The sequence below is a fragment of the Leopardus geoffroyi genome, chromosome A1 (genome assembly GCF_018350155.1).
Source record: "Leopardus geoffroyi isolate Oge1 chromosome A1, O.geoffroyi_Oge1_pat1.0, whole genome shotgun sequence".
NCBI lineage: Eukaryota > Metazoa > Chordata > Mammalia > Carnivora > Felidae > Leopardus > Leopardus geoffroyi.
This window is the reverse complement of record NC_059326.1, coordinates 233635505-233662117: the sequence shown is the minus strand read 5'-3', so window position 1 is coordinate 233662117 and position 26613 is coordinate 233635505. Positions and strand designations below refer to the sequence as shown.

General features: G+C 52.1%; 1 protein-coding gene across 4 annotated transcripts in view; it reads left to right on the top strand.

The window, feature by feature from the left end:
• The window catches only part of ADCY2 (adenylate cyclase 2), a 417821-nt gene that overhangs the window by 364994 nt on the left and 26214 nt on the right, over positions 1-26613 (top strand). For 2 of the 4 annotated variants that reach the window (XM_045442405.1, XM_045442387.1), the window contains 3 exons: positions 414-583; positions 12509-12593; positions 17687-17845. In XM_045442405.1, the coding sequence (XP_045298361.1) occupies positions 414-583; positions 12509-12593; positions 17687-17845 (414 nt within the window). The remainder of the gene's footprint in view (positions 1-413; positions 584-12508; positions 12594-17686; positions 17846-26613) is intronic. The other 2 variants (XM_045442414.1, XM_045442396.1) reach the window with 2 other exon arrangements.

The following is a 26613-nucleotide window of genomic DNA, read 5'->3' as shown; positions in this document are numbered from 1 at the left end:
TTAAGAATTGAAAGGCCAAAAGAGATTCTAGGTACTATAGCTTTTAAAATCGATACCTGTGTACAGAGTCACTTGTTTTCATCTTCGAGAAGCAAATGACATTTGCGAGTCACGACCTGCCTTCAGTGTAGATCGTTAAGAATTATTTCTATTGGCAATATGCACGATTGTTCTCATTGGGCATGCTTCACTGGGTCAGCAAGCCATGGAATGAGTAATTCTTTCCTAAAGCACACATTTTCGGGCGTGTACCCCGGGGTCAGAAAACAGAAAAGGGCATCTGTTTTTCACAGCCAGTTCGGAAGTTGCGTGCGTGAGCTTGGGGGTTGGTGGTGACCCCCAGTGTGAATTCCTATTCCAGCATTTCGCAGAAGAGATCCTAAACGTTCATCTGATATATTTCCCTGTTCCAGTACTTTATCTACAGCTGCATTCTGGGACTGATTTCCTGCTCGGTTTTCCTGCGGGTGAATTACGAGTTGAAAATGCTGATCATGATGGCGGCGTTGGTAGGCTACAACACCATCCTTCTCCACACTCACGCCCACGTCCTGGACGACTACAGCCAGGTCTTATTTGAGAGGTAACCTGCGCCCTCTTCCTTCTCCGCGGTGGTTTCACGGGACGTTGATGACGTGAGTGTGTGTTGAGCAAACACAGACTAGCGGTATCCTTGCCATTGATAATCATTGTGTGGGCTTTTCTTTGAAAGTGTGGTGCAGAAAATTGATGTGTGTCTTCACTCTAGATTATATACAATACGTATCATCATGTACCCTTAGGAGGTTTAGGGAGGTGATTACTGCCCCAATCTGTACTGTATTGATAACGATAACCTAGGGTTTCTCTTCCTCAGCATTATAAAACTTCGGAGCGAGTAAGTTTCTGTTGTGTCGGGCGGTGGGAGGACTGCCCTCGGCATTATAGGGTATGTCGCGGCATCCCTGGCCCCTACCCGCCAGATGCCACTCACAGCCACCCGCCCCGAGTCATGACCACAAAAAGTGTCTCCAGACGTTGCCAAACGTGCCCTGCGGGGCAGAGTGGACCCCAGTTCAAAACACAGGAATCCACCTACACCGGAAAAGTAAGTGGATACATTCACAAGTTATAGACTTCAACATCTTACGGGAGATTCCCTAAAATACCCTGGTGTGGAAGGAGGTACTGGCTGGCAGCTGGCGATTCTCTGTTCTATGAAGAGATTGATTTGCAGGAAGAGGTAGACCTGTGATATAATCCGGTCCCGGATACGATCAGACGATATGATGTGAAAGCATCGGGTCCCGAGTTCGGAAATATTGAAAATGGTCCTCAAGCCCCTCTTTGGGTTTATGAAAGGTCTCCTGCCATCAGATTACTTCCATAAGCTTAGAATACCTGTTCCCTGCTTGAAAAAAAAAAAAAAATGGAATCATTATGATAGTCTCCATCACACATCTTGATAGCAAAACTTTTTACATCAAGTGTTGGGTTTATTTCTGGACCCACCAGGCTTCCAGTTTTTTTCTGTAGGCATGTTGCATAATCCTCCGTAAAATATCTATATATTTCTTTTAATATAAAATAAATGTCTTAAATATTTTCCTAGATGTGTGGCTCCAGAAAGATGGCTTGTGTTGACCACATATGGCCGCTTACTTCTCCATCAGGGGTTTAGTGTCAAGGACAGTGGGCCCCCCACTGCGTGCACGTTTCTTGCCAGTAAGAACTTTCAGAAACGCAGTGGCAGTGCATTCTCTTCACGTAATTTGATTTCCATCGTCTTCCACACCATGAAGCTTTAATAATCTGTAATCAAGCTGAAGAGTAGTCGAGTTGCAAAAATGCATAATGGTATTAAGGAAGGTTTATGATTCCTTACCAAGGAGGAGAATGAAATCAGAAGTTAATTTTCCAATAAGTTCTCAGAGTCACCAAGCAAACATGCTTAAATATTTCTCTGCCACATCCAGGGAGCCTGCCTCAAATCCCTATGTAAATGTGGCGTTACCGATTTCTATGCGCAGCAGACAATGTCGCTGAATTTCCCTTTATTAAGTTTGAGGCTCCTGAATATGCGACACATCTGAAGACAAAGAAGCAATTAGATCAGCGGCTTTCTGATGGAGACAGAATTACTCCTGGGGACCTGAGACAGACACACGATCTGGGGTCAGAACCGAGCAGCACTAGAGGAGTTACTTGGTTGAAGAAGTTTTTACTTCCCGAGCCCTTTCGTTTCATGCAAGATCTTTTGTGTGTATTCTCCTGGTCGTGTCTTCATAAGAACCTTACAATCAGAGAGGGCTGCCCTGAGAAGCCTCCAGAACGTGCCTCCACTCCGAAGGAAGACAGCGTCCTGCCAGGAGGAGGGATGCACCTGCCTCCCCGTCCTCCTCCTGCCCATACAGTTCTGGCCTGTCCAGACCCGCTTCCTGCACGAGCTGCCCCAGCACCCCCCAAGCATTCCTCCACCAAAAGGTGACTGTTCCTGGCAGGATAGCAGAATACCTTGAAATCCACAAATTTTCTCAATATCGGTTTAAAACTAATCCCAAATGAGGGGCCCCCAGGTGCCTCAGTCAGTTAAGCATCTGATTCCTGAGATCGAGCCCCCCGTCAGGCTCTCTCTCTTCCTCAAAAATAAATAAACATTAAAAACTTTTTTAAACCTATTAAAACAAACAAACGAATGAGAGACTCCTAAGACCAAGACTCTCTCCATTTCCCTCCTGATTTCTTCAGCCTCAGTGTGTGTTGGAGAGAACCCTAAACCCCTCCCGGAGCCAAAACCCACCAATGGCTGTGTGTTCTTGGTTCGAGAGAATTCAAGAGGTTTCCCCATCAAACACCTGACCCACGTTTCCTCATCCTTCGCCTCAATGGTGTCGACACTGGTACACCTCCTTTCTGTTAAGACACTGGGACCCTCAGAAAAACAAAAGCCCCCTGATCTGGGACGGGACCTGGAGACGGAACATCCCGAAATCCCAAAGCCAGTGGCGCCCTTCAAGGAGGCAGCTGGTTCCCAGGAGTGCCACACCGCACTCCCAGTCCTGACGGAGCTCATCCGTGCCACTGAAGCTGTGCTTGGCCCCATCCCTTTTCTGACTTATTTCTGGTCTTCGCATCCTTGGTCTCCCTTTTCACTCTTGGTTTCCTGGTCCTTGCCCTGGTCTTCTTTCTGGAATGTGTGCTCTGCTGTGATAGTCAGTGCCCTTGGGGCCCCCCTTGGCAACACCGAGCATTCCTAGCAGACCTACCCCAGACTTGTGGCTTTCACCGGGGGTGTTCCTGCAGACCGAGCGGCCCTGTCACCCTGCAAAGCTGGGGAATGTCTCCCCTAGAGGTAGCAGATGGGGCTCTGTCATCTGCTGTCCTCTTTTCCTTAAGGCAGGTAACAGACACTCTAGAATCGAGGAAGGAGCAGGTCTGAACCGAGTACCACTCTGATAGCCACAGTGCCTGTAACTGTGCCTGCCCTCTAGTAAGTAGGTGCTAAGAAATATCTAACAGCAGGTAGACTCCTTAATAACCAGAAAGGCCCAAATACTGGCTCTAATGAAAAGCCTCACCTCACCTGCTTCCCTGAAGACAGAGGCTCATGGAAGATGTGTCTTTTCAGGAACAGGATCGGTTTTTGTTTGTACTCTTACGTTTCAAGGGCAAGCTTGGAGAGGGCATCTCTGTTTATGAGGCAGTGTTAGGCCACTTTCTGAATACACATTTGGACTGTATTGTCGTCCTATATGTGAGTTCACCGTGACCCATGTTTCGGGGGCCTTTTCGGAACCAAATTTGCCATTGATAATGGACAAGCCAAAAGGATGTTACGAGCCAACAGGGACGTTTTTACAACAGGGTTAGCGAAGAAAACAGGAGAAGTATGCACCAGAAAAACTCCAGCTCAACGAATAATTCAGAAAGTGACATCAAAGATATTCTGACAGATTCGCAAGTGTGGAAAGCCTACTCTAAAGCAGAAGTAAAGAGACTGCTTTGAGTGTGCCACTGAAAGTTCATTAAACAGAGGCCAGCGATGCCCCAAGACTTACCATTACCTGCTCTTATGCGATTCTGGGAAGTCACGTCATGGTGGAAGAAGCCCGGGTGTTTCTGGTATTCAGAAGGTCCAGGAGAAGCCGTTTCCTAATTCTCTGGCATTTACGACATCCCCCGTTTTTCCGTGAGTACAGGATGTTTTGCTGAACCAGTCAGTGGCCATTCCGGTTCCTACCCGTGACGCTGTCTCCCAGAGCCCTCGGCCGGCATCACGGAGGACACCAAGTGCTCTTGGCAGTGACGGTGATGCTGATGAGCGTTGATGTTGCTGCAAGATGTTCTTGTTGCGAAGACACTTTCCCTTCCCTTGTCAAGGTCTTGCCACAGAGTCCGCAAGACACTGTCAGATTTTTCCTGGGAGTTTTTTTCTTGCAGAACTGAAAAGTCTCAAGGGATGAGTGTTATCGTTTCCTATGGACCCGGCCATTATGCTAATCCACCTGAATATAGGAAACGTGCGTTTAATTCTGAAAATGCGGGGATGGGGAGCTTGAACAGGACGGTGGCTGGTGGGGTGGATAACAAGGAACCAGCTCTGTTTGGGCGCTTAGCTGAATACGACAAATCCTTTGTGGACAGCGTATACGTAAGGCGTGTAAGTAAGCAGCGATGCCCAGTGTCCAGCCTCGTCCGCAAGCTCTGGATTGTTGTTGGTAGAAATGTCTGCATAATTTTAACTTCCTTAAAGTTCTGCGTCAAGCGAGGTGATGGAGATGCTCAGACGCACGTCACCGGGAGCTATGCGTGAAGCACCTTCAGTGTGACGTCGTTCCGCTTTCTCTGTTTTTCCTGTGTCTCACTCAAGACACAGAATTCGAGATGACGCGACAGATTTTGACAGTGTCCCAACTTGGGATCAGCCGAGGGTGAGCTCACTGCAGCATTAATCACGATCAGCAGAAAGGCAGGACGGCACCGCACGTCCACCCTGTGGTCGAGGGTCTGGGGGTGTCCCCGAGCACCTGGAATTCCTCTCAGGTCTCCTCTTTTAAATTAAAAATGTATTCCAGATTTACATTCTAACCCATCACGTATCCAAGGTAATGTTGAAAAGTTTTGAAATTACTTTCGAAGTTAACATCTCAGTTTCTCGTCCCCTGCCCAGTTTCCCCTCTCTGTATCTCCAGAAAGTAAGAAAGACTCGTTTCTGCGTGGCTGGAACCGCCCCCCCCCCCCCCGCAGTGGGTTGTGGGGTCAGAGAAGCTGGTGGTGGGTCGTCCGAGCTGCCCGATGTAAAAGCAAGTTGTCTGAGGGCTACTCAATTCCACCAAACTTTCTCTTCTTTCTTCTAGAAAAAGCAACCACCAGTGAGCTACTGTGTTATTTAATCTAGAAAAGAAAATGCCCTGGGAGGTGGATCCACCTGCAGGAGAGTACTTGATTTTTAGGCTGTTCTGTTTGATTTTGGAGTGGGGGGTGGGGAGGAGATTTCCCGGAGCCTGTGCCCAGACACTGTGCAGAATGCATCTTAATCATCACTCCGTCAGCCTCTGATGCTAAGGCCACGCACAGCCCTGCGTCTCACTGCACTGATCGGTCAGTCGCCTCCCGCTTACAATCACCTTTACGGAGCGAAACCACCACCACATTCGTCAAGTGCATTATCACATCCATAGCAGAGGGCCAGCGCCGCTCTCAGCCCCGCCTTTGTCCTCTCTCCTGACCTGCAGCTGTCCCCTGGGCTCATTTCCTGGCGAGAGCTGGTGCCTTAGTGTGGTAGGCTCTTCCAGCTCCAGAATGTCTTGCTTGGCATTTATGAATAATACAATGAGAAAAACTTAAAAAAAAAAAAAAAAAAAAAAAAGGCCGGGGTGCCTGGGTGGCTCAGCCAGTTGAGCGACCGACTCTTGATTTCGACTCCGGTCACGATCTCTCGGTCCGTGGGATGGAGTCCTGTGTTGGGCTCTGTTCCGACAGCGTGGAGCCTGCTTGGGATTCTCGCTCTTCCTCTCTGTCCCTGCCCCTCCCCTCTTCGCATGTTGTCTCTGTCAAAATAAATAAATACCCTTAAAAAAAATACTCTGAGAAAGCATCGGCTCGGGGCCCTCTGTCCTTGGGCGACATTGGGCCACCCGCCCTGGAGGACTGCTGCGGGTTCCAGGGGATCCGTGTCCAGCCAGGAGAGGAAAGAGTGTCTAGAAAGGAAGCCCCTGGGGTTTCAAACCAGCACGATTATGTGTCCCCTCACTCACGTGTTTTTAAAACACACTTCTATTGAGCACCCGCTGTATGCCGGGCCTCACTGCTGGAACCTGAGTGCACGGAGATGAAGAAGGTATAGTTTCTGCCGTCAAGAAGATCACAAAGTCTCTCTGAGAAGATCGTGTCTCACGGGAAGGCTCACGGGAGACTTGCCTGTCGGGGTTGAGTTCGTGCCGCACGCCTAGAAAAGGAGAGAGCGTGTCGGCCGACTTGTGTTAGGACCCAGCGTTGACTCACGTCGGGAAGACGTTGAAGAACTATGAGGATTCCCAAGCGCAGGAGACAGGTGACTCCAGCATCACGGCAGAACAACGTGTCTCTCGTCTTGGCCCCTCCCCCAACCTCTGTAACAGTGATTTGGCGTCTGTGCAGGGACAAAAGTGCCCTTGTAGGAGCTGAGGGATTCAGCAGCATATGCCAAAGGGTCCGAGAGGCATCTCATGCCCCCACGCGTCAGATGATAGGCGTACGGACCCCAGGCGTTCACGCCGCCGTGGCCGTGAACCAGCTCAAACCCCTCTGGGACGTGGTCCGGGAGCCTCTGGAGAACACTCGGCCAGTCACCCACAGATGACGGAGCCTTTGCGCGAGTCCGGTTTCCAGAGCAGAAGTCCCAGCACGCTTCTGGGAAAACCTTGCAAGTCTGAGTGCCCTGAAGTAGCTAAGGGGACCGGCCTGACTCTACTCCCCGCCTCCCCAGGGTGGCACAGCCGAGGCCCATGCGAGCAAGCCCCCACTGCTGCCGCCGTGCCAGATGCTGCCAGGGAGGCTCCCTCCTGGCCCCGTGCACAGTGCTGAGTCCTGAGCTGTGTGACGGGGACGGTGAGCAGCCAGGTGGGGGACAGACGGGGACTCTCGATGGGCCCGATGGGGATGCGGATCCCACTAGCTGCATCGAGGCATCCGTCGGGAAGCCCGCCGGGGGGACACTGGGAACACCGCGCCCGTGGACCGCCCGCAGCGGGCCCATGGGCTCCCCGCTGGGCTCCACGTGCCGCCCTCGCACCCCGACCCCACAGCTGGCTCCCCGCCCGCGCTCCCAGTGGTGGAGGAGACTGCCAACTTGGGCAGAAAGCCGGTGCGGATCTGAGGACCAGGGAGAGACAGACGACAGACTTGAACTTGAGCAAGGTTTGTCAGAGCAAACCGAAGGAGGCCCTTAGTACTCTGCCCGGTGCACGGCCAGACGGAGAGATTGCTCGCAGCTTGAGAACTGGGCCACGGGAGGGGGCAAGGGTCGTGCAGCAGCCGTGGCCACAGCCAGTCTCAGGAAGCCCCAAGCTGTTTCTGTCCCAGCGGCCGTTCATAAGGACTCCAGGAGGGGACTGCCCTTTCGGGTGTGAAGAGAGCCGTGCAAACCTTCAAGGAACAGAAAACCTCGAAGAAGAAAGGAGCAGAGGAAGTAGCGAACAGCCAGAGAACCCTTGGTGAGGGGGCATGAGTAAGTCCTTGCCAGCCAACATTACTCTCGGTGCAGACGGACTGAATTGTCCACCCAAAAGGCAAGCCTGGCTGCAGGAGTGAAAAACGCCAGCACCAGGGGCGCCTGGGTGGCCCCGTGGGTTAAACGACCGACCGGTGGTTTCAGCTCAGGTCGCGATCTGACCGTTCGTGAGATCGAGCCCCACGTCGGACTTTGCGCTGACAGCATGAAGCCTACTCGGGATTCTTTCTCCCTCTCTCTGTCTCCCTCCTCTCCCCTGCTTGTGGGTATGCGCACTCTCTCTCTCCCTCTCAAAATAAATAAATAAATAAATAAATAAATAAATAAATATTTTTAAAACAGTTTTTTTTTGTTTTTTTTTGTTTTTAAAGAAACAACAGGTGTTGGTGAGGCTTTGGAAAAAGGGCAACCCTCAGGCACTGTTGGTGGGAATGCAAACTGGTGCAGCGGCTCTGGAACTACCTGGAAGTTTAAAATAGAACTACCCTATAATCCTGAGTTCCTTTAGTCACTTTTCTTCTTAAGATAATAGAGGCCTGTTTCCGCTAGGGAAACATAAAGCTTTCAAATGGGAGATCATGGTTAAGTCTCCGTGCCTGGACTGCTCTCTCTCCTGAGATTGAAGAATGTCCTTTGTACCTCACCTGAACCGTTGGCCTTTAGGTTAGAGCTGGTCCACCAGGCAATTCCTCATCCAATTTTTTAGGGTTCTTTGTTCTTTTGTCCTCCGAAAACTTGAGGGCCAGAATGATCGCTCCATTAACAGCCTCAGGGTGAGGGCCATCTGTAAATTAGTGTGTGGCCCCAGGCTCGTTTGGGCATCTGAGTCTCCAGGGTCCAGTTTTTAGGTGTGAAAGGAACCATATCCTGTCACATTTTTGCTAGAACTGTCCCTGAGTTAGAAACTTTCTCAGTTCTGTCAGCGCTGTGACCCCTACCTCATCACTCTGGGATAGCCCAGCGGGACAAGGTCAAGTCCAAAGTGGATTGCAACCTTAATACTTAAAGAACAGAGAGAGAGAAGGAGGCCTCCCACCCAGCCAGCTGCCATTTTTACATAAATGACCAACACGATGGTTATAGGTGGAATTGCGTCCCTCAAAGAAGACATGGTGAAGTCCTAACCTCAGCCACCTCACGACATGACCTTACTTGGAGTAGGGTTGTTGCAGATTATTTCATTGAATGAAGTCCTACTGGAGTGGGATGGTCCTTAATCCAGCATGGCTGGTGTCCTTATAAGAAGATGGCCATCTTGATGGCTCAGTCGGTTAAGCATCTGACTCTGGCTCACGTAATGATCTTGCGGTTTGTGGGTTTGAGCCCCGCGTTGGGCTCCATGCTGACAGCTCAGAGCCTGGAGCCTGCTTCAGATTCTGTGTCTCCCCCTCTCTCTGCCCCTTCCCAACTCATGCTCTGTCTCTATCTCAAAAATGAACATTAAAAAAAATCTTTTTTTTAATATGACCGTGTGAAGACACAGACTCATTGAGAGAACATCATTTGTTGGTGGAGGCAGACATTGAAATGATGCGGTGGTAAGCCAAGGAACACCAGGGATTGGCGAGCACCAGAATGAGGCGAGGAAGGACATCCCTATGGGCTTCAGAGGGAGCACTGTCCTGCCAACACCTTGACTGCAGACAGACATCTGGCTTCCAGAACTGTGAAGTGATCAACTTCCATTGTTTTGAGCCACCCAGCTTACAGTACCTTGTTTTTAGAAGCTCTAGGAATCTGATGGAACGTGATGATCAACACAATGGACTGGACCAGCTCCTGGGATTCCATTCTACCTATTCTGGATGCTCCCTCCGTGCTACATACTCCCCTTCCTCCCAGCCTCTCCCACCTGCCACACAAAGAGCAAGGTAACCCAAGAATGCATCTGTGGACGGACAGATTTCTCATTCAAGCTGCAGGAGCCACATGGCACTCACCCATGCATGGTCCACACGGGAGACAAGGGCTCCTGTAGGAATCAGCCATTCTTTTTGGCCGGATGAATAAAAGACGTTTTTGAGAAGCCTAAATGAAATCCACGAAAGCACCGTGCAATCTTTCTTAGGTGGCAGGGAGGGTCAGGAGGGAGAAAGGCATTCGTGTGCCCACAGGTCTGTTCTACGTGCTGATGCGTCTTGCTACTTCTGAGGCCCATTCAGTCCCATCCAGCAACCACTTGTCTTGTCTCCCCTTGTCCTTCTCCCTCGAGGCCCCCACCCCTCCCATCGCTCTTCCCCACTAAGGCTCCAGATCTGGGAGACGGTGGAGCAGAGCATTTCTACCCCCTAAACCAATGTTCACATGCATTCACGTGAGGAGTCCCAGATAGGATCGCTTGCCTGTATTTTCTGTGTGATTAACTGGAAACCCAGCCAGGCCCCAGACTGCATACAGAGGGCCCTACCTCCCCGTTTCCATCCCTGAGAGGGACCTGAGCTGGCTCTGCATGGTTGGGACATCTGGTCTCTTAGCCGGGCATGCAAGGGGGGACCTGAGTTCCGATTGACCGCATGGATCAACTTGCAGCAAGGTCCTGACCCGGGAGTTAACGTTTGACTCTTTGTTTGGGAGTTCCGGGGGCGGGGTGAAGTCCTAACCTCCGCTACCTCACAACATGACCTTACGTGAAACAGGGTTGGGGCAGGGGTCCTCAGACCCCTAGAATTACAAAAGAATGGAAGGTTTGTGAAGCAACACGAACATTTAAAACCCGCCTGTACATCTGAGAACGCTCGCTGCGTTGTACCGCTTTTGCTAACTGGCAATATGGTGTCACGAGAGTCAATATAGAAAAATAAGGGTTTAATATTCATTGCAGCCGACGTTGTTGATAAACATCTGCTCTCCTCAGCCACTGCAGCTGTGCTTTTAGACACAGCTGTCACAGGCTCGTGAAGGAGCAACTTCATTTCTTAGGATCCGTTCTGGGGAAACAGGGATGTGGCACCTTCCTGTTTACTGGAGAAACCGGCAACAGCCTTACGCCTTACGGCTGACGAGCTCACCTGCCTGCAGCCCAGCCGGTTCAGCAAGGAGGAACGAGCCCCTCATGCAAGCCCGGCCTTTCTGGAGAGTTCTCTGAGGTCCTGAGCCCTTCGACCCCCCGGGACTGGCTATTCTGCCTCTTCCTGTCTGCAAGGAATCGAGGTTTCCCTTGCACGTGGATCTTGCCTTCTGTTAATGCTAATTCACCAACCTCCATTTTCTTATCTTTTTCACGACCTCTCTAGCCCCGACCCTCACTAAAACTCATGGGTGCCACTTATGAAGAGCCTCCCACGCGTCAGGCTCTGCGCCAGGTTATCAGTGGTTGGCATAGTGACCAAAGCAGCCTGGAAGATGGGTATTGTTACCCGCTCTGGCTGATGGTAAGAGTGGGGTTTGGAGGGGTCAGTCCTACGTGCCACGAATCAACAGGGCAGGGGAGGGAGGGACACTCCAGTCCGACCTGGGTTGTCTTCCTCCAAAGCCCCCTGAGCTCTTTTGGTAAAACATGGATTCCTCACATGTCATCAGAGGGTTCCTCCCTTGAACCGTCCGTAGAGAGATGGGAAAACCTTAAAGCAAGCTCAACCCACAAGCAGAAGGTGATGGCCTGGTGCTTACTTAATTTAATTAAACATGACCTATGCTGCTTATGTGGTATGTCTCCATCCGTAATCAGCTTTTTAAGTCCTATCACGTGTGGGAGATGGTCATCTGTCTGCTAGGTGGGACTCCCCAGGGATGGCAGGAGATAGCTCTTCCCTGCTGGATTAGCCAGGGTTCTCCAGAGAAACGGCACCAGTAGGATGTTGGTATATGATATATGTAATATACGTATATCAAGCAAGAGGTTTATCATAAGGAACTGGCTCCCGTGGAGGCTGGCGAGTCCAAAATCTGCATGGCGAATGTCCCAGTTGGAGCCTGAGGGCCAGAAGCTGCTGTAGAGCCAGGAAGAGCCAGTGTTTCAGATCAGAGGCAGTCGGGCAAGAGAGAATTCTGTCTCACTCGGGGGCAGGTCAGCACTTTCTTTTAGTTAAGCCTTCAGCTGGTTGGATGAGGCCGACCCAAATTACGCAGGGCTTCACTCAGCTCACTGCTTCAAATGTGAACCTCATCCAAAAAACACTCTCACAGAAACACCCAGAGTGACAGTTGAGTAAAATGTCTGGGCATCCCGTGCCCACCACGCATGCCAACTCCATATGCTGGGTGATGGTTTTCTGGAATGTTGTGGTGAGGACACGGACGGGGATTGATGACTGACGTCTACCTGGACCCGAGAAGAAACAGGGCAGTGGACCAAGAATTGCCATCTGTGGTACAAACCCATACAAAAGAGAACATAAGACCGAGCGCCTACCAAAGAAGTTATGAGCAACTATATAATTTGCAGGTGAGGGTAGCTGGTGGAATGAAGTTCCCTGCTTCGTTTTTCTCCCTCCCACGATTGTTAATTTCTAGAAGACGGTCTCTTTCTGAGAGTGGTAACTTCAAAAGTCGGTATCCTATGTCAGATTATCCATATGGATCTCAGAAGTGTAAAGAAAATACTACGATGCACGTTCCTCTGTTCTTTTATGTTTGTTAGAGTTTGGTAGAAAGTAACACATCTGTGTTAATTTGGAAGTATATTTTACTGAGCTTTCAAAATAGGGATTATTTTGTTTTGCTGCAATCTGGGCTTGGAGATGTATTTGAAAGGTGTGTGTTTGGCTGGACTAGAACATGCAGTGGAGGTTCTCAAGTTGGTTGATATACAAATTCTAAGTGCCGTATGTATGTTGTTTTGTATTGTTTTTGTCTGTCTGTCTGTTTGTTCTCTAATAGACCAGGCATTTGGAAAGACCTGAAGACCATGGGCTCAGTGTCTCTCTTTATATTTTTCATCACACTGCTTGTTCTGGGTAGACAGGTAAGACATCTGCTTTTTCACATAACTTCCCCCAAGTTCCATGTTAATAATACGTTGCTCGTACGTTGACTCTACCTCAATTTCAAAAAAAAAAACAACAGAGTCTATTCAGTAATAATAATGAAAATATTTTGCTGATGTGCACTGTAGCTGCTTTCATGCGAACAAATGCTGATGTGTCACAATCATTTTATCACCAGAGAGAAACGTGTGTGTGCGTGCGTAAATATAGACAAAAGGACAGAGGTCTCTCATTTTTTTTTTTTTTTTTTTTTTTCTGCAAGAGGCAAACTTGGTGAATGGTAGAGATGGGAATCCATTTCCTGGTAAATCTCAAAATAACGTTGTAGGTTTTGTAAGCCTACAAAGGTGATCCCTCCATAGCTGACGCTATTTGTAAAACTGTCCCCTCGTCTGGGATTTTACTTGCATTTCAGAATGGATGGCCTGTTTCTTTTTCTTAGAAGTGGGTATGAATACCTTTGACGTCACCTGAAATCATTCCTAGAAATACGGTCCTCTGTTCAAAAATTGTATTTTGTCATGAGAATGAAACTGTCCCTCCTTGCACTCCCCACTCCTTCTAGTCTCCAAGGAGAGGCTGTGGGTGCAGGATTTTCAAGGATGATATTCTTTCTCTAGCTGCACACGAGCACGATTGCCCAAAGGACATAGACTCATTGCATGCCAGGCACTCTGCCTTCACCAAAGTTTGCTTGGAATTCTTTGATGGATGATGTAAAACAAAGGAACAATATATAGAGAAATAACCAACTAAGATGCAAAGCCAATTTAATCATCGACACAGCACTAAACAGTTAAACCGTAGGAAGTTGTTCACGGTCACACAGTCAGAGCAGAGGCCGGATCTGTGGCTGCCAGTCGAGTGGCCTGGAAACGCTGTCCTGTTCCAAGGAGCACCCACGGCATGCTTCCCTGAGAGCTACAGTGCATCCCACCCCAGTCTCCCAGGAGCTTTGTTATCCTGATGCAGAGCTCTAGAAGACCCCTGTCTCCCTTCCATCCCCCTCCCCCACCTCCATCCCTGGCACAGCTTCGTTCTGCATCCTTTGGCTTGTAGCTTTGACAGTCTGCACGTTCCGATTAACCCATTGAACCGTGTCCTGTTCTTTCTTCCCGGTTCCATTTGTTTCCTGCCACCTGGCTTTCTCCTCCATTGACCTGCTTTCTCTTCTCACTCATAGAGAAAAGGCACGTCCACTCTCAGGAAACCCTATTAAAAGTGAAAAACGGGAACGAAATGGGCTTCCTTGCATAATATCCCCTAGCTGATCATTCCTCCGGAAACATGGCCGCCCCCTCTGTGGGGTCCCCTGTTTCTCCATTTCGTCCCAAGGATGTCCCGTCTGCACTCTCTCCTACTGTAGTCATCAGATTGCTTCACAGCAGTGTATCTTAAGGACCAAGAATCAAATTGAATTCTCCCAACCCTTTATTGATCACTGAGATGATAAACATGCCTCTACGTAGATGTTGTCACATCCAGCGGCTGCCCCTTGACCTGTTACTCTTTGGCATAAGATGAACAATAAGAAGTGTTCACCGTTATGGTCGGGCATTAATTTAACACAATAGGGATGACTCCAGTCTTACACGCATTCAGTTCTTTTATTGTCACTACTGTGACAATAAGTACTGTCCACGCTTAGAGTCACTGCTCCCTACAGGAGTGATGGCGTGACGATCATTCTTTGACAGCTCGCACCGAGAATGTGCCAGGGTGAGCCGGGATCATTCAGCGATCTACTAAGGTCCCAAGTCTGTTGGGCTAACAAGAACTTCGAAGCCTGTGACATAGTGCTTCTACATACTCTTCTAAAAACACAAGTATGTCAGGGGCGCCTGGGTGGCGCAGTCGGTTAAGCGTCCGACTTCAGCCAGGTCACGATCTCGCGGTCCGGGAGTTCGAGCCCCGCGTCGGGCTCTGGGCTGACGGCTCAGAGCCTGGAGCCTGTTTCCGATTCTGTGTCTCCCTCTCTCTCTGCCCCTCCCCCGTTCATGCTCTGTCTCTCTCTGTCCCCCCAAAAATAAATAAACGTTGAAAAAAAAATTAAAAAAAAATGCTTTAAAAATACAAGTATGTCATAAACAAATGTCCGATATTTAAAATAAGGTTTTTAATTCCATAAATGTGCATGGCCTCAGGGCTACTTATGCCTGAGGTGGTTTATTTAAGCAACAGGACAGACATTTTGCCACTTATTTTCACTGTCATTTGTCCCGATGACTCCCCAGGCCCATGACCATGGTTTTTGAAACGATAGTGATGTGTTTGCTCTCTGAGCAAGTTAGCATGCTAAATATTGTTCTGGGAATCTAAGACACCTTCCTGAAACCATAGCCCGTGTCCCGGACAAGAGCTGTGCATGGTACTACTCTCTGTGCTGAAATACAGGCTGTGATAGGGATGCCAGCCTGAGCTTAAGGGCCTCTTTTGAAAACGGAAGATTCTCTGTACTTGTCCCGAGTTTAAATGACCACACGCTGCCATTGAGGGTCTGCATTCTAGGTGGGCTTGTTCAGGACGTGGATCCAGACAGGTGGTAGCCTGGTGGCCCGAGAGGTAGGCTGAGGTCACCGTGTGCGAGGCTTCAGATCAGAACCTGGGAGTGTGGGGAATCACACGCTGCCCACACCCCTGTCCGTGTAGAAAGAGGTCAGCCCCTCCAGTGCCCCGGCTTGTTTTCAGAACTGCATGAATAAGAACTGCCCTCGAGGCCGTGTTGGGTGTGAAACACAACAGTGAGGCTCCCAGAGATGGCCTGGGTGCCTCTTCCAGGCTCTCCCTGTCCCCTCTCGCCATTGCCAGAGCAGATGAAGAGCGAATCTGCCCCTCTGTGTACTGTCGAGTAGCCCCAGACGGACTTGGCGAGATGGGTGAGGGTATAGGGACGGAGGTTCAGCAGGTTTGCTTGAAGTGCCACCCAGAGTCTCGGAGGCAGTGTCTTCCCCTGACCCTCTGCCGCCTCCTCCACATGGCCTCCCCCTGCGTGTCTGTGCCAGATCCCCCTCTTTCTCTTAGAAGGACATAGTCACTGGGCTCACGGGCCACCCTAAATGCAGCAGGATCTCATCCTGAGGTCCTTAAGTCAATTACACCTGCAGAGCCTATTTCCAGAGAAGGTCGCAGGCATATTGCAGGTGAGGACTTGGAACTGTCTTTCTGGGGGACACCATTGGATCCATTCGACTGGCCTGGGATGGAAGACTTTGGGGGCCTCCCCATGAGTCTCCAATGAGCTTGTCCTTCAGGAGAGGGTCCTGCAGCAGACGGCACTGGGGAGGTGGGATGCAGAGACTTGGCAAAATGTCACTTTCAGGCCAGTGGAGATGGTCCCAGAGTGCCCCGATTCCTTTAGTGGGAGCCTTACCAGGTGTTTCCTGTGATGCGGTGGCATCACTCAGGCGACCTGAGCCACCTCTAGTACGGCTCACGGAAGCCCCGCCAGACCCACGCGCTGGGCTTGCTGCCTGCCCTGTGCCACTTCTCCTCGTTTCACTTTGTCCGTCTCGAGGGGGTATCTGTGTCTTTCCGATGCCACCGTCATGGACTGCTGAGTAATCTTTGAGTTTAAAACCGGCCACGCCACTGGTGTACCCCCCAAAACCCGAATAATCTGTTGTCCAAGTGGGAGCCCTTTTCCAGCAAGGGCAGAGTATGATTTCTGTAGGTTACAGAATGTGGCAGATTTGGCGTTAAGGTAAAAAATTGAATAGAAACAAACATTAAAAATACCTCTTCTGAAATCTTTTTAAAAAAATGTCTCTATATGAAGTAAAAATAAATTTCACACCGGAGGAGGAGGAGGAATAATTTTTGAGCATATCGCCCATGGCTTGAATCGAGTCTCGTTGATGAATGATCATTGTCTTTTAGGTTCCAAAATGTGAATTGTTTTAAATTGCCATCTGTGCCTAAGAGGCTGTGTGTGTGTGAGTGTGTGTGCACATGCGAGTGCATGTGTGTGCATGCACGTGTGCACTTGTGTGTCTGTGTGTAAGAGGCTGTGTGTGCACGTGTGTGCATGTGTGTGCATGCAGGTGTATGTGTGTGCCTGTATGTGTGGACACATGCGTCCATGCGTGTGCACTGTGCACACGTGTGTGCACTTGTGTGTGCACACGTGTGTATGTGTGTGCCCGTGTACTGCATCAGTATAAATAACCGAACCAATAAAACAAACAAACTTCCAGCATATTTCTTCTTTGCATGTTTTCATCAGGAAGTTAGTCTCTGTGCTGAAATACGCCTCGTCCATTAGGCCCTTCTCTTTCAGGAAGATTCTTTCAAGGGCTGTTCCACCATAGTAAATTCTTGACATCACAGGAGACCCAACGTGATGCCAAAATCAAAGACACCTTGGCCAGTAAACAGGCCTCTCTGTTTCTACAATGTCAATTAAAACAGTTTTTAAGAAACTGTTTTAAGAAAACATTAAATTGTGCGACATCATAAAGCACGAATGCGTGTTTCTAGCAGCAGGCAGCGTCTTAATTAAATGATACCAGAACGAACGTTTGGGTAAACAGAATGTCATTCTCTTAGGACAATGCAATCCCAGGTGAAAAAGTACAAAATTTTCAATGAATTCCTAATTACAGAATTTGTGGTAGGGGAAAACTGATTTCTAGATAATACAGGCAAAGTGCCATGCCTGAGCACGATTATGTTTTGAATGCAAATTACCAAACAGTGCCCTCTTTCGACTAACGTATTTCCCGTTTTTCATTTTTTCATTGTATTTATGTTCTATTATGCCTCTTCTCAAAAGATAAGTCAAGGCACCTTTTATTAACATAACTTTGCCAGAAGCGCCCACGTCACTTACATGCCTGTTTCGCTGGTCCTGAGGCTGGTGCTTTCCCGCACCTGCTTCTTTGCAGATCCGGGTGAGGGGTCGGGTGACAGACATTTGCGGGGAGCAGCGGGCTCCATAGGGTGGGTGGCAGTTCTGTGGGGGGGTTCTGTTTTCAGTTTTGTTTTTGTTCTTTTTATTTTCTCTTTAAAACCTCCGCTCTCTGGCAGGACGAGATGCCTATTGTTTCTTTACCTCTGTGTCCTCTTGTAACAGAATGAATATTACTGTAGGTTAGACTTCTTGTGGAAGAACAAGTTCAAAAAAGAGCGGGAGGAGATAGAAACCATGGAGAACCTGAACCGCGTGCTGCTGGAGAACGTGCTGCCCGCGCACGTGGCCGAACATTTCCTGGCCCGGAGCCTGAAGAACGAGGTGGGGCACGCTGGGGCAGTGGGCAGGGGCAGGGCGAGGAGGTCCCGGCTGGGGGGGCCTGGGGGGCCTGGGAGCCTTCAAACGCCTCAGTGCTCTGGTGTGCTGTTGGCCTGAATTGGTCTGTTCTTCAAAGATAATGATTGGCCAACTGGGAATAGTGAGTTCGAATCACCTCCGAACGTGTTAGCTTGAGTGTTGATTCATCATTCCTGGCTTTCCTTCCCCCATCACGTGACACTCTCCGGGTGCCATGTGAGGCCCTGGGCTTCCAAACGAGTCACAAAAGTGGCCTCTCCGTGGTGTGAAGGGCCGCCTGCCTTACCAGCACACCACAGAGACTGAATCAAGGGGCACCGTTAACGCATGCATACCACACGTCCACTGTTTCATTGCTGGAAACTTCCCTGAGTGCCTGTAAAGGGCCTTGGAATTTCAAAGATGGGAGATGGACAGAGTTTAGAAGTTGTCCATACAAGATCAGGTCACAGATGAAAGTCTGCTCTCTTGAGGATGCAAATGGGGATTTCTTGGAGCGTCTAAAGGAACGGATATTTAACTAGAATTGGAAAGACGGGAGTGTCGTTTTAGCGTAGAAACGGCTTATGAAATGAGACATCGTGAAATTTCTTTCATATTCCTAACTTACGGTGAGTTAGCAGATGTGTCTACAGTGAGAAACACGTATCTGAGCTCTCACTGTGAGCAGAGGCCTGTGTTTGCCATCGCGGACACAGAGAAGGTCAACCTTGACGACACTAGAGTACAAACTATCTCAAGTGACAAGGCCCGAAGTGGTATTTTCCTGTAGCACATTTTTGCGGGGGGGGGGGGGTGTATTTTCACTTGGACCGGGCCCCCAGAGGGAGTGTCTCGGAGCCCACTGCCTGGTGGTTGTCCCTGCCAGGTCTCAAAGTCCCCAACCTTCTATCCTAAGAGAAGAAGTAGAAAATACCGCAGAGCAAGCTTTCAAGAGTTCACATCCCATCTCTGCCAGTTACCGCTAAGTGGCCTTCAGCACAGCACCTAAGCTCTCAAGTGCCTCAGTTTCTTCATCTGTAAAATGGGGGCAGTAATAATATTCGCATCATAAGCACAGAGTGAGCACCAAATAGCACATTTAATGTTGACATTGGCTAGAAAGCACCAGGGAGGGGGTGAGGGGCTGGACATCGCCCCCTCCTCTTACTGGAAGTGCGCTGCATGCGGCAGGCCGCCTGGGGTCCCGCCAGGAGGTCTGGTTTGCTGTAGAGCCCACCTTTCTGTTTCTTCCGCTCTTCTCTGAAGTCCGTACATCTTCAGCAGCCGGTCTACCCGCTGGCCACGGATAACGAAATCACTGCGCTTGTTAAGAAGGAGCATCTGCCCCCGGTAGCGACGTAAGAGCATCTTTCTGTCTGTGTGCCTGGCTGTCAGTTCGGCTCATAAATTCAGCGTGTGCCTACTGTCGCCCCTGCCCTGTGGCCACGCTGGTGCCGGGCCTGGACACAGAGATGAACGGGACAGGGGTGGCCCCATTGCCCAGAGGGGGACTGCATCCCCTTGTCTCCAAGCGCACTCGCGGCGTATCTGTGGGAGCCCAGACAGGCCGCCACTGTGAGGAGGTAGCTTCTGAAACTGGAAAGAAGGAGCTAGAAAGTAGCTGGGGGATGGATGCTGGGGTTGGCGGGGCAGGGGCGGGGGCAGGGGAGTGGAGGAGTGAGAATATTCTGGCCGGGGGAGTGCCTAGTTCAAGCCCTGACAATGCCTGTGGGATTAGCCTTGCCCCCTGGCAGACCCTTCCTGATGTCTCCCGAGGCCTCCCCGGACTTGGGGGAAACCGTGGATTCTCTCTGTTCTTCCCCGTCGGTCTGACTTATTCTAAGCGAATGCCTGAACCCAGTTCCCTCCTGGAAAATGGTAAGGAATGGCAGGATGGGTCAGGAGCAGAAACCTAGCGGGGGATAGCGTGGGCTTGACTCTCCCGTCCACACCTAGGCTCTGTCATGTGGACTTGGCCTGCTCCGTCTCTGGGCTGAGCCCAGTCTCTCTGCTCATAACAGGGAAAGAGTGGTGCCTGACTTGGCAAGCTGCCTTGAGGGGGTGGGGAGTGGGACGCCTACACATCGCTTCCCCTGAGCGTCCCTCCAGGTGAGGGGGGCATTTGACATCCCCGGACACGGAGTCCCACGTCCACACAGGTGGGGCCCAGCCGGCCGGGAGGTGCCCGTGCCACAGCTGACGGTGACTCGTCTGCCTCCTGAGTGGCCCCCTGCTGTGTGCCACGTCGCTGAGCACAACTCTCGCGTGCTCCCAAGAGAAGGGTGACCTGTCCCTTTGAGTCTCATCAGCGCTGCCATTTTAAGAACTGGACGCACACAGGGTCCCCTGTAGCCTTCACCACCCAGATGGGCTCCCTGGGGAAGCGCTGTATTGGGGGGGTGGGGGGGGGTAGGGTGGCCTAGTGGGTGGGAGTCCGGGCTGTGATGCTCCCTCTCTGCCTGGGCGGTTGGGGGCGGGGTGGCTCTTTGGCGACAATGTAGGAATCGGCACAGGTAGATGGAGCCGGTCCTGTGCTTTCTTTCCTCCTTTGTCAGCTAAAGAAGGCAGGTTCCTCGTTGCGGGGGGCGGGTCCCCTCCCTGGCCAGTCCATCCCCGCGTGTGCTCGGAACCTGTTGGGCCCCAAAGTAATCCCGGGTCCCGGCGGCAGCTCGTGAGGACGGCCTGTCCCCACCTGCAGGAGACAGCGCCTCGCCCCAGGCAGCCTGCAGGCCCGGAGGAAAAGGAACACTTGTTCCAGGTCCAGAGCCGTTCGAACTCCCGGCCGCAGCCAGGTGCCACAGCAGCCACGTTAGGGGTCTTCGGTTTTCACTCAGGGCCCCGCGGTCCCCACGCACCATTAGATGTGTTCTCTCGCGCTGCTGATTGTGCTCAGGAGGGTAAAGCGCCACACGCATCTGAAATCGGGGGCTTCGGACCAGGGGGACAGTCCTTGAAATGACCGCTTCGTTCTGCTCCGCTGTGGGCCGCAGGCTTCTCCGTATGTAGTCAGACAACAGACAACTAACTGCCCTGGGTGGTAGCTTTCCATAGTTCACTGCCAGCCTTTGTCTGTTGGGGTAAATACAGGGGGGCGGGGGGGGGTGCAGCTCTACAGGCAGCCGCTCTAAGTCTCGCGGATTAAACAATTTCAGGGACCCCCACGTGGCGCTGCGCCGTCAGGGCGGCCGGGAGAGGCAGCCCACTGGGCAGGGAGGGTTATGCTGTGCAGTTGCTGGAGATCAAAGAGGCGGTGTAGGAGATTCTGCTGGCTGTGATCCTCGTGGGGAAAATCCTGAATGCAAAACAGCTCGCGGCGCCCGGCTGAACAAGAAAGAGAATCGCTAACCGGCCGTCTAATGAGCGCCCCGCCGTGATTCTCAGTAAGGGACCGTTAGGTTTTGGGGGGGGCGGGTTTCCCAAAGACTCCTAACAAGATTACTATAAGGAGACTCATTGGAGCGCATGAACTGTAGCAAACTCCTGGCCCGTCCTTCAGCTCTCCCCACCTTCTCCTGTCCCGATCTGACCCCTCTGTCCTCGACTGACCGTCCTCGGGGGACAAGCCATTCCCCAGCCAGCCATGTATAATCCCGGCTTCATCGTCCCGGGCCAGCCAGGCGGATGGTGTTCAGCCTCCTGCAGCTACACAGTAATGGCATGTGTGCTGTTCAGCAGCACGGATAACGTCAAGGACCTCCGGGGTCAGGGCCGAGGACGTGTCCCCTGCATGAGCCCTCTTGCACCCCGAGGCTTCCTGGGGAGGAGGTTCGGCCGTTGTGAGAAATGCAGTCCCCTGGAGGGGGGCCTCTTCTGCTGGGTCCCAGAGCATGGCTGACACTGGGGACCGAGAGAGAGCCCCGCGCCCACGAGCAAGGCCTCCCGAAGGGATCCCTGCCGCGCGGGCTCCGTGTGGCTTTCCTGGGCCCCGGGCCAGCTCTCCTCCACCTGCCGGGCCCCGCTTGGCGGCCGAGCTCACAGGTTCGGCCCCAGCCCTGGCACTTCTCAGACCTCCATCCTCTCAGAGGCTGTTACCAAAGGTAAGAGCAGCAACTCACGCGAAGCTTCACAGCGATGCCTGGCCGGCAGTCAGCACTCCATCTTCGTTTTCTTTTAAGCAAATATCCCAGATGTATGCAAAACTTAAGAGTCACTGCCCACTGGGACTTATTCACAGCTTCAAGGAAGCCTCCTTCCCCCCCCCCCCCCCGCCCCTTATGGGGCCTGAAGAGGGCAAACCTCCATGGAACCCCTTTGCCCTCAGACCAGCCGCTGCGCCTTCCCGGCTCCTCCTCCGGGGGGAGGGCTGAGCACCCACGCCATCCGAATGCAGATACCCGGGTTACCTTCAGAGCTTGGGGCGGACAGGAGCAAGCCTTTCAGTCCCACCACCAACATTACCAATGCACGGCTTTCTGGAGCAGTCCTTGGGAACAGGACACACGACCTAAGCCGGGACCGATGTTAACAAAGAGCCTTCCTTCACTCTTTGGTTCTCCAGGCCACCACGTGGATGTTCAGAGGAAATGAATTTCTTTTCAGAAGCAAAGCGTGATTGAATTACAATCACGTCCCCTAAAAGCTTTGGCTTCAACGACAACCTGTGTGCGGGCAGAGCCCTCATGGGTGCCGCGGGTGCCTCTTCCTTCCCTCAGGGCATTCGCTTCGCTCAGAACTTCTGCCGTTTTCTCCCTCAGCTGCTGAGGGTTCTTGGCCAGACGCAGGCGACAGGCCATCCGAGCTCAGGGAGAGAGCTCTGCGCTCCTGGGCCAGAGCCCTTGAAACCGCCCTATTGTAGCGGGAGCTTTCGAGATGCCTCTTGAGCAGACATCAAAGCCAGCTTTCATCGCTTGTTGAAAAGGCTCCATTTTGTCACTGCAGTCTGCCCTCTGCCGAGTCGCCAGGTGGCGAGAATGGCATGTGATTCTGAGCCAGGCGGCCGCGTTGCTGGCGAACTGAGGCTCGATCAAAACAGGACACAGGTGTCGCTGTGGGTGTGCGGGCATTCACCAGGTGGGCGCGCTGTACCCGCCTTCCCAGCCGTGAGCCCCACCGCCACCGCCTCCAGGCAGACCCTCTGCCCTGATCCCCGTAGCCAGGCTGGCACGCCCCCAGCACCTCCGGAGATGCCTTCGTGCTTTCGAATTACTCCAGTCCCCTGAGTAAATGAGGAATCCGATGACCGCTGGGAAGAGGATGCCAAATGGTGAGCACACAGTCCGTTGGGGGGAAATGTGGGAGGTGGGAAGGCCCTCCTTTGCTGCAGAATGGACCCGTAGGAGAGAGCACGGATGTGGAAGTTTGGAAACTGAGTGCGAATGGCCGTTCTGAGCATTTTCCAGGGCATGCCAAGCGGACCTAAAGTGAATTTCGGCCTTTGACACAGACAGGAGCTCCCATGTTCCACAGGGGGCGCTAACCGCTTGCTTTATAAGTGCTCTGCTGGAAACCTGATTGCTTGATTCTCCCCCCTTCCCTCGCAGGGGGCGTAGGAATGGGCAGGAGGCTGGGGGCTGGAAGAGGGGTGCTGGACAGGACGTAGCGAGACGTAAGCCCCCCCCGGGGATCTTCCCTTCACCTCCAGCCTTGTGAATGGGTCAGAACCTACTCAGCCTGACATGTGTGCCCTGTGCTTGTGTCGCTGAGTGGTCCCAGGGAAACACCTGCCTCTGGGGGACACGGGTGACAGGCGGGTCCCTGATAAGTGGAAAATGCAGACGGAAGGGGCTGGTGGAAGTGTCTTAGCCAAGAGAGTTGGGGCTGCGGAGAGCAGAGGTTGGTGAACGTCGTTCGGGGACCAAGCGAGAGAAAGGCAGTTGGCATGGGGTCGTTGGCGATGGCCGTTGTACAAAGCCACCTGGAGGGGTGGACAAGCCCCAGCAGAGAAGCTACAACAATAGCCCGAGAGCCCGGGGCAGAGATGGTCACAAGCAGAAGGGAGCGTATCATGCACAGCAAGGGAACCTCGGGCAGGGTGTCCAGGGATGGAAGAAGCAACAGGGCGTCTTCCAGCCACCGATGGCAATGACCACCCGGTGTGAGTGCCCGGGGAGCATGACGCAGTCAGTGGAGCGCTGTCCTCCTCCATCACACACTCCTGTCCCTGTCCTGCACCCCTGGAGGTCTGGAAAGCCTGGCTGAGGAAGTTGGGGAGGGTGGACGTATAAGTGTGAGTAGAGAGTGTGGAAGCCAGGCGTGCCCTCTCCCCCACGCTGCAGACCCCTCCCTGTGGGCCCGTGCTGGGGAAGGGGAAGAGCCCCACATCCAGCTAGGTCCTGAGCTTTGACCGCTTGTTGAGCCAGGCGCGTTAATTATCGACAGGAGGACCCGAGAATGACAGGAAGAGTCATGGGGTTGTCCCAAGTCTTCATCCACGGGCGGGTTGGGTTGGAGAGGAGCTGGTCTCACTCAGCAAACTAAAAGGGACAGCGGGCACAGAGATGCGGTGGCTTTCTGATTGTGTTTTCGTTACTTGAGCTGCTTTGGCAGAGTGGTGACGTGTGAACAAGCATTGAAAGGACACGCGAGCTCATTTCCAACTCCAAAGCGCAGTGATCCCTTCGGGCAACAGTGTGCCCAACAAGAGTCATCCACTCTAGACCTTGAACTCCAGACTCTCCTGGGAGTCTGCCCACGTGCCCTACCCCCATACCCAGATCCTCTGGAAATACGAGCTAAGGTCAGACCACCAGCCAGTCAGCTTGTGGTCCACTCTGGCCCCAAGACCAACGCAAAGACCTGAGTTTGGGGTATGGTTCTAAGCCTTGCACATTTCCCTGGCTCCAGAGAATTTATGAAGCTTCCCATTGGTGAAGTTTCCCTGTTTCTCAGGAGTAGCCCTTGAGCCTGAATCAGGGACTGGGCGGGGGGGCAGAGGTCCACACTCATCCTTGGTGTTTCAACGAAGGTCCCAGGAAACTGATCTAGAGAGAGAGTGGGTGAGCAGTTTGCAGCCCAAGCCCCCAGCAGCACTCACCACCTGCAGAGTGCCTGACCAGGGTTCCAGAGATTAGTCCTGGCCCCTAGGCCCGCTGGGAACCCTGGTACATCATCCGGTTCCCCCAACCTTCTACTTTGTCATTCAGCCTGTGACTCCTAACCAAGGCTGCCTAGCAGAATAACCCATGGCCCTTTTCAAAAATGATGCGCAGGCCTGGAGCTCACCCCAGGGCCGGAAAACCCACCGGTGACTGTCCCATGCATTCCTGTTTGTGGACAGTGGAATGAGATAACACATCAGACCCCTTCCAATACATAGATCTGATTTTACTGGACCCCAACACGGTGCAGTTCAAATGGACCCTCATCCCAGCTGCGAGTCTGTCCAGTCTGGCAATTTCATCGTCTCCCACTCCTGTACACCCTTAAGGACCCCCACGGAAAGGAGAGAGGTAAAGCGACATGACCTGCACGTGGGGCGAGGCCCCCACCGCCCCTGAATCTGGGCAGCACGGCCTGCGGTCATCAGGAGATCCAGGTTCAAGGGTAAAGTGTAGCACCTGTAAAAGGGAACTCTGCATCAGACTTGGTAACTGCGACCTTGGGCAAGTACTGTAACTCCCCTCTGCCTCGGTCTCCGCATCCGTACGTTGAAGTAAGAGAGCCGGCCTCATAGGATCGTCGTCGGGGGCAGGTTACTTCCTGTGGAGTGTTGACAGCTGCCCCCGTCAGGCAGCAGGCACTGAGTCAGTGCTGACCGCTCCCGAGCTTATTTTTATCATTGTGCCCCAGACGGTCACCCTGGCCAGTATCCACAGACAGTGGGGACATGCAAGGTGCAGAAAACATTTCCTTGTCTTGCCAGATACGCTCCTTTTCCTTAAGAACAGGGAAGTCAGTGGGCCACCACGTGGGTGGCTCAGTCGGTTGAGCGTCCAACTCTTGATTTTAGCTCAAGTCATGATCTCATGGTTCCTGAGTTCAAGCCCTGCACTGGGCTCTGTGCTGACAGCTTGGGACTCTCTCTCTCTCTCTCTGTCTCTCTCTGTCTCTCTCTCTCTCTCTGTCTCTCTCTGCCCCTACCCCCCTCTCAAAAATAAATGCATAAACTTAAAAAAAAGAATAGGGAAGTCTATGAAGTTTATACTTCTCTTATAAAACTGGCATCATTAACTAGCAGGGGCTTCTAGGGGGTTGTCTCCCGGTAAACCCTGACTCCCCGGCTTAGCATTGCCAGGCCCTACAACTTGACAGTCATCTGTGTCGCAGGTTCTCTTCCCAGGATATGAATGTTCACAGCAGCAGCTTCTCGGACAAAGAATAGGTCTGTGTGGTGAGCCAGCACAACCATGTTGAGAGCAGAGTGGAAAAGAAAACCCTTGGTTCTGTCGTTCACGTGTTTTATAGAGATTGTGAGGTCGTAGCAGAAGGCATTACGGGTGGCTGGCCCTGAGAACAGGAAGATGACTTGAGGCTAGCTTTTCCAGGAAGTGGTTGTGACCGTCCATGGGCTGCCATTGGCCTGCTGTGTTTGTGAGGAGACCTCAGTGGGGAAGAACGGCTCCTTGGAGAGGCCACCAAATCTGGGAGTTACGGTGCTGTCGAAGTGCGCTCTCCCAGTGGGGGGATTCGTCTGGTGCCTCAGAGAGCAGAGCTCACTACAACGTTCATGCAGAGTGGATTGCCTCACCCTGCCAGGCGCACAGGAAGTGCCAGTGACTTGCGTTCTTCCATCCACGTTGAGGGCGGCCATCTTGTTTGACAGAACTCTCCTCATATTTCCCCGCAGAGGGAGCGTTTCCCTGCGCCCACCG